This window comes from Oncorhynchus tshawytscha, linkage group LG24 (genome assembly GCF_018296145.1).
Source record: "Oncorhynchus tshawytscha isolate Ot180627B linkage group LG24, Otsh_v2.0, whole genome shotgun sequence".
NCBI classification, from domain to species: domain Eukaryota; kingdom Metazoa; phylum Chordata; class Actinopteri; order Salmoniformes; family Salmonidae; genus Oncorhynchus; species Oncorhynchus tshawytscha.
The window spans coordinates 21,976,207-21,984,422 of record NC_056452.1 but is presented as its reverse complement, the minus strand read 5'-3'; the positions used below and the strand labels follow the sequence as shown (position 1 = coordinate 21,984,422).

Here is an 8,216-nt window from a genome sequence, read left to right as displayed (position 1 = left end):
ATCCACAATAAAACGAGTCCTATATCGACAAATGTCCTCTCGACTGATGAAACAAAAATAGAACTGTTTGGCCATAATGACCATCATTATGTTTGGAGGAAAAAGGGGGAGGCTTGCAAGCCGAAGAACACCATCCCAACCATGAAGCATGGGGGTGGCAGCATCCTGTTGTGGGGGTGCTTTGCTGCAGGAGGGACTGATGCACTTCACAAAATAGATGGCATCATGTGGTAGGAAAATTATGTGGATATATTGAAGCAACATCTCAAGACATCAGTTAAAGCTTGGTCAAAAATGGGTCTTCCAAATGGACAATGACCCCAAGCATACTTCCAAAGTTGTGGCAAAATTGCTTAAGGACAACAAAGTCAAGGTATTGGAGTGTCCATCACAAAGCCCTGACCTCAATCCTATAGAAATTTGTGGGCAGAACTGAAAGTGTCTGAGCAAGGAGGCCTACAAACCTGACTCAGTTACACAAGCTCTGTCAGGAGGAATGGGCCAAAATTCACACAACTTGTTGTGGGAAGCTTATGGAAGGCTACCCGAAACATTTGACCCAAGTTAAACAATTTAAAGGCAATGCTCCCAAATACTAATTGAGCGTATGTAAACTTCTGACCCATTGGGAATGTGATGAAAGAAATAAAAGCTGAAATAAATAATTCTCTCTACTATTATTCTGACATTTCACATTCTTAAAATAAAGTGGTGATCCTAGCTGACCTAAAACAAGGAATTTTTCCTAGGATTAAATGTCAGGAATTGTGAAAAACTGAGTTTAAATGCAGTTGGATAAGGTGTATGTAAACTTCCACCTTCAACTGTATATGGCACAAATCTGAAATCACACACTATTCCCCATGTCGGGCTCTGGCCAAAAGTGGTGTGTACTATGTAGGGAATATGGTGGCATTTGGGATCGAGCCTATGACTTACTACAGAGTTCAACAGCGGCATTTAATCATGTATCTTCCGTACTTCATTTTGTAAATAAAGTGTCCGTTCGTGGGCGTATCCACTTCCTGTTTCCGGTCTGTCAGGTCAGAGGTCAAGGGTCAGGAGGGAAGGTTAATTTCCATAGCGGACTCATGCGCTACAGATGGCTACATTCTCCCAAGTCCACAACACAAACGACAATAACAAAACAAACAGATACATTGAAATAAATGAAATGACAATGTTAAAGACAGAGATCTTTGTCTAAGTGCCGACCTTTGGTTTAGATACAACAATAATGTATCAGTTCTGTCTCAATCTCGTTCTGCACCGGCCACTAGTCTCCAAATAGGGATTAGTTATAATGTATTATATCTTTGTACATATTGTGTGTGTACATAGACATGCTTTGTATATATTATGACATGTTCAGTAGGTAAATAATAAAACCGTAAAATTTGAAGACACGTCAGTATATTTAAAGTTAAGTCTACATCAGAGAAATGAAATGTGTTACTTATAACTTTTTTATAACTATGTTATAACTGGAGGATGAGCGACTATTCCCATTAATAAAATATATCACGGCATAGCCTAAAATATATCTCTAGTACATATAGTAGATACCATATATAAAGTATATTTATAATATAGTGTTTCAACATTCACATCTGAGTAACATCAGGGTCAGAGCTGGACAAAGGTCCAAAGGAAGATTCAGTAACTAAGAATCAATCATGTTAACCTGAGGCCTCAACTAAACATTTACCATTTAAGTACCCTTCAGCAAATACACTTCCCAAAGTACACTTGAGTTCCCTTACCCTCCCTCTATCATAGTTCCCTTACCCTCCCTCTATCATAGTTCCCTTACCCTCCCTCTATCATAGTTCCCTTACCCTCCCTCTATCATAGTTCCCTTACCCTCCCTCTATCATAGTTCCCTTACCCTCCCTCTATCATAGTTCCCTTACCCTCCCTCTATCATAGCTCTCTATCACATTATTTTAGGTGTGCAAAAGTTTGTTCCATTTAACTACCATTATCTGTCAAAAAACAAACATATAAAAAAATAAACTAAGAGAAAATAAAGAGCTAGTCTGGTAGTTATAGTTACATAATAGTTGGAAGTGCCTGTAGCAGTGTGGAGGGTTAGGACCCCAGAGGTCTGCCCTGGAAAGTGTCTGCCCTGGAAAGTGCCTGTAGCAGTGTTGAGGGTTAGGACCCCAGAGGTCTGCCCTGGAAAGTGCCTGTAGCAGTGTGGAGGGTTAGGAGGGCTGCCCCCCAGAGGGCCGCCCTGGAAAGTGTGTGTACAATGTAAACCCCAAGGCATTTTTAACTTAAATCAATGAAATGTCACTTTTACTTCAAATGTTTATGTGGTGCTGACTCAAAACGAAATGAGAAGTCACATCAACTCTTTTAAGTTATGATAACAAATCAACTTTTTTTCCCCCAGCATGCTCTACTGCAGACAGATTTTTTCAAATAGTTTTTCATATGTGTTTTTGCATATACATTGAGTGATTGATTAATCTTATGCTACACAAAGATACATTTTAAAAAAATCTAAAATAATCCAATCATTTACTTAGATTTTTTGGCAGCCATTTCTGAAATGGTTGTTCCAGTTTAAATTGTTTCTAACCCTGACAGTCATTATAAATGCAGGTTGCGGGTAAATTAAAATGTCAACTGTTTTACACATCACTTTGCAAGCCCGCCTAATGTGATTTGCAGGTAGGGATGGCAAAAATTGGGTACGTTGTGCGGAAATCCTTCAACCAGGATTTTTGGAAAATCAAGTAATTTTGGGAAAGATTCCAGAAGTTTGTAACCCTATTTGCAGGCCTGATGTGGCCTGTACCATGAGTTTCAGGCCACTGTATTAGGGTAACACTAGGCCTCAAAATAAGGCCTTATGAGATAAGTAATAAAGACTAATTATAATGATAACATTTATCTTGGAATTCAATTGGTGAAGGTCACAGGGCAAATATAAAAGGAATGAATTCAACAACCATGTCACTAACAAATACAGTCATGGGTGGTAACTCTACAATTCCCTCAAAAAGGCAAGGCATACTGGGAAATTCTATTGGAGGCATGGGTTAGAGGTTCCTGTAAGTCACTCTAGATAAGAGCATCTGCCAAATGACTAAAATGTATATATTAAGTGCAAAGAGTTTCCTCAAAAGTTTTGAGTAATGACAGCACATTGGGGCTTACAGTGTAGCTGTGGAGGGTTAGGACCCCAGAGGGCTGGCCTGGAAGGAGCCTGTAGTGGTATGGAGGGTTAGGACCCCAGAGGGCTGGTCTGGAAGGAGCCTGTAGCGGTGTGGAGGGTTAGGACCCCAGAGGGCTGGCCTGGAAGGAGCCTGTAGCGGTGTGGAGGGTTAGGACCCCAGAGGGCTGGCCTGGAAGGAGCCTGTAGTGGTATGGAGGGTTAGGACCCCAGAGGGCTGGCCTGGAAGGAGCCTGTAGCGGTGTGGAGGGTTAGGACCCCAGAGGGCTGGCCTGGAAGGAGCCTGTAGCGGTGTGGAGGGTTAGGACCCCAGAGGGCTGGCCTGGAAGGAGCCTGTAGCGGTGTGGAGGGTTAGGACCCCAGAGGGCTGGCCTTGAAGGAGCCTGTAGCGGTGTGGAGGGTTAGGACCCCAGAGGGCTGGCCTGGAAGGAGCCTGTAGCGGTGTGGAGGGTTAGGACCCCAGAGGGCTGGCCTGGAAGGAGCCTGTAGCGGTGTGGAGGGTTAGGACCCCAGAGGGCTGGCCTGGAAGGAGCCTGTAGCGGTGTGGAGGGTTAGGACCCCAGAGGGCTGGCCTGGAAGGAGCCTGTAGCGGTGTGGAGGGTTAGAACCCCAGAGGGCTGGCCTGGAAGGAGCCTGTAGCGGTGTGGAGGGTTAGGACCCCAGAGAGCCTGTAGTGTAGATGCATATGGAGGCAGATCAGTGGTCTGAAGACAGCTTCACCCCAGTCAGACACCAGAAACTCCCCGCACCATTGGACATCTCCTGCAGGGGCAGGGACAACACAGAGTGACGGACAGGCCCAAGAGGTGAAGGGTGACGTCAAAATGGCCTGAATGGAGATATGGAAGGACTGGTGTGATGATGATGAAGCTGTAGCGATACAGGGTCCCAGATGAGATTAGGTAAGAAGTAGATGCACCATCAGGAAAGAAAGAAAGAAAGAAAGAAAGAAAGAAAGAAAGAAAGAAAGAAAGAAAGAAAGAAAGAAAGAGAGAGAGACTGACGGATAGAGAAAGAGAGAGAGACTGACGGATAGAGAAAGAGAGAGACTGACAGATAGAGAAAGAGAGAGAACAGTAGAGCGAGTCTACAACATGACGCCTGGAGAGTAGGAATGCGTGTGTGTGTACGATACACTCACAAAGCTTCGTGTTGCGGCAAGACGGTGGCGACGCGGGTTGATGATTGTGCCGCTCAGACTGTGGACCATTGTGCTGCTGCAGTCAGTCTGGTACACACTCCTCTCCATGTTGGCATTGGGGGTGAGGGAACGGGCTGGCCCTCCTACCCCACACTGCAGCCTCCTGACCGGGCTACCACCTAGACACACACAGGGCACAGTCTGGAGGTCAGGGATCATACTCACTATATACACACACAACTTCATACATATACTAGACTCACAGCTACATACACACAACTATAGTCTGCAGTACCTACCTCTACATCCTGCCTGGAGGCTGGCCCGGTATAGGAAGTCCAGCTCTGAAAACTCTGCCTCCTCAGGGTCACAGGCGTCATGCTGCCCAGGGGCAGGCTGGGAGTTGTAGTTTCGGTAGGGGAGATGTGGCCTAAAGGGGAGGCGGCGGTCTGGAGGTGTGTCATATGGCGTAACCACGGCATCTGGGCGGTCCACGCTCCAGGAGGACCAATGACGTGTGAAGGTGTTGGCGGCGGAACCTTGATCGGGCAATTGTGGAGAGGCAGTGGAGGGTGAGGGGTGGGGCTGACTGCGGGAGGAGCAGGGGGTGGGTGGACGGTCGGAGTGTGTGTGTGGGTGCTCAGGGTTTGTATGTGAGGATGGAGGGTGTGTGTATTGGGGGTCAGAGTAAGAGTGTGTGTGTGAGGGGGGAGCGTGTGTGTGAGACATATCCCAGAGTCTGAGAGATAGAGAGGGGAGAGAGATGGCCAGGTGTCTGCCAACAGGTCTCACACCCCCAGCCTGTAACAACTCCTCCAGGCTCATTCCCTGTCCTCCCTCACCACTCCTCACCTGCTCCCCCTTCTCAACCTCCTCAACCTGTGCTGGGGGGTTGTTGGTGGAAGGGCGTGGGAGGGATGAGTGGAGAGGGGGCTGACCAGGGCCCAGGGTTGCATCCTGGTAGGCTGGCCGGACCTCTTCCCCCTCCTGATTGGGCATCAGCAGTACTTGGAGCGGGCCAGACTGTTCACTGATTGGACCACAGAAGAGAAGGGACACTCAGGAGCCAATCACAATCAGAGTAAATAAAGATTTTTAAAAACACTTAAAATGAAAATGATGGAACATGTAGAAATGAAAGCCTCTTATGTTAGGTTTATGACTGTGTAATGTAGTATTTATAGAGCTACACGGCACTATGTCACCACACATACTCACACACACCGTCCCCCACCCCCCACATTAATTCTCCACATCTCCGCTGGCTGGCTCAGTAATAATTACCCAGAAGCCTTTGCAGCAGTCACCATAAATCACAGGTCTATTTTGATGAATAGAGGAGAGGAGGAAGAGAATAGAGAATACATGAGATAGAGCAGGATACCTGCGATCCAACCCAGCACCAGCCCCTCACAGATATCTCACCATCAAGTACTAGTACAAACCAGTCAAGATCAGCATTGACCAACACAGACAGATACAGACACTGTCCACTCTACTGCACTACACACAGAGGAGGTTTTGGACAGGCAGATCTGGGACACACACAGAGGGGTCCTGGGGTGGTTTTTGGACAAGCAGAGCTGGCACACACACAGAGGGGTCATGGGGTGGTTTTTGGACAAGCAGAGCTGGGACACACACAGGGGGGTCCTGTGTGGGTTTTGGGGACACACAGGGGACAGTTATGGTACCTGCGATGTCCCTGTGGACTGGCGCTTCCTGTTTCCTGCTCCATATCCTGTTCCTGTGTTATTGGCTCCGCAGTGCTCCCCATGCACGCAGCTACAGTCAATCCACTACGAGAATTAGCCTCATGCAGGGGGCTGAACACAGCTGAGAATGTTGATGAGAAAGCAGGAGGAGAGATACAGAGAGAGATGGAAATAGAGAGAGATGGAGAGAGAGATACAGAGAGAGATGGAAGTAGAGAGAGATGGAGAGAGAGATACAGAGAGAGATGGAAGTAGAGAGAGATGGAGAGAGAGATACAGAGAGAGATGGAAATAGAGAGAGATGGAGAGAGAGATACAGAGAGAGATGGAAGTAGAGAGAGATGGAGAGAGAGATACAGAGAGAGATGGAAGTAGAGAGAGATGGAGAGAGAGATACAGAGAGAGATGGAAATAGAGAGAGATGGAAGTAGAGAGAGATGGAGAGAGAGATAGAAAACATGAGGAGAAAGAAAGAGTACAGGAGGAGAAAAAGAGAGAAAAGGTAAGGTGGAGAAGAGAGAGAGATGGAAAGACAGAGGAATAGAATAGAAAGAGAGATGGAAAGACAGAGGAATAGAATAGAAAGAGAGATGGAAAGAAAGAGAGGAATAGAATAGAAAGAGGAATAGAACAGAAAGAGAGGAATAGAACAGAAATAGAGGAATAGAACAGAAAATAGAGGAATAGAACAGAAAGAGAGGAATAGAACAGAAATAGAGAAAAGGATAGAAAACAGAAATAGAGAAAGGATTAGAACAGAAATAGAGGAATAGAACAGAAATAGAGGAATAGAACAGAAATAGAGGAATAGAACAGAAATAGAGGAATAGAACAGAAATAGAGGCATAGAACAGAAATAGAGGAATAGAACAGAAATAGAGGAATAGAACAGAAATAGAGGAATAGAACAGAAATAGAGGAATAGAACAGAAATAGAGGAATAGAACAGAAATAGAGGAATAGAACAGAAATAGAGGAATAGAACAGAAAGAGAGGAATAGAATAGAAATAGAGGACAGAATAGAAATAGAGGAATAGAATAGAAATAGAGGAATAGAACAGAAATAGAGGAATAGAACAGAAATAGAGGAATAGAACAGAAATAGAGCAATAGAATAGAAATATAATAGAAATAGAGAAATAGAACAGAAATAGAGGATTAGAACATAAATAGAGAAATAGAACATAAATAGAGGAATAGAACATAAATAGAGGAATAGAACAGAAATAGAGGAATAGAACAGAAATAGAGGAATAGAACAGAAATAGAGGAATAGAACAGAAATAGAGGGATAGAACAGAAATAGAGGAATATAATAGAAATAGAGGAATAGAACAGAAATAGAGGAATAGAACATAAATAGAGGAATAGAACAGAAATAGAGGAATAGAACAGAAATAGAGGAATAGAACAGAAATAGAGGAATAGAACAGAAATAGAGGAATAGAACAGAAATAGAGGAATAGAACAGAAATAGAGGAATAGAACAGAAATAGAGAAATAGAACAGAAATAGAGGAATAGAACAGAAATAGAGGAATAGAACAGAAATAGAGGAATAGAACAGAAATAGAGGAATAGAAATAGAGGAATAGAACAGATAGAGGAATAGAACAGAAATAGAGGAATATAATAGAAATAGAGGAATATAATAGAAATAGAGGAATAGAACAGAAATAGAGGAATAGAACAGAAATAGAGGAATAGAACAGAAATAGAGGAATAGAACAGAAATAGAGGAATAGAACAGAAATAGAGGAATAGAACAGAAATAGAGGGGAAAGGGGTATGAAGGAAAGACAGAAAAAGAGAAGCAAAGTAGGAGTGGTTATGAAGCATGCAAACAGCTCCTTTGTGTGTGTGTGTGTGTGTGTGCGCGCATATGCGTGTTAGTCAATGAGAGAGAGGTGAGATTTCAAGAGAGAGTGAGCAGCTGTTGTGCAGCGTTTAGCCTAGTGAGGAGAAGGTGCAAGAAACACAACGGTAGAGCAACCATCAAATCTGGGGTACATTCAGAGACGACAAGCAGGTTCCCAACGAGTCTTATCAACGTTGTCCTGTACTGTGCAGTGAGGTTGCTCTCCTGTTGACGTGTTAGATGGAACCAGGCAGACTGAGGTGGTTAGTATTGGCTTAAAGCACTAACATTAGTAACCCAAAAACCATTGAATCGCAT

The 8,216-nt window shown here is 44.3% G+C and overlaps 1 protein-coding gene across 1 annotated transcript in view; it reads right to left on the bottom strand.

Annotated features, from left to right (window-relative positions):
• Positions 1–3,378: 3,378 nt before the first annotated feature.
• The window catches only part of LOC112223418 (inactive ubiquitin carboxyl-terminal hydrolase 54), a 51,258-nt gene continuing 46,420 nt past the window's right edge, over positions 3,379–8,216 (bottom strand). Inside the window, exons 17-20 of the mRNA XM_042305226.1 lie at positions 6,020–6,161; positions 4,625–5,355; positions 4,326–4,504; positions 3,379–4,013 (exon numbers count right to left, since the gene is read on the bottom strand). Coding sequence (XP_042161160.1) covers positions 3,786–4,013; positions 4,326–4,504; positions 4,625–5,355; positions 6,020–6,161 — 1,280 coding nt within the window. The 3' untranslated portion in view covers positions 3,379–3,785. The remainder of the gene's footprint in view (positions 4,014–4,325; positions 4,505–4,624; positions 5,356–6,019; positions 6,162–8,216) is intronic.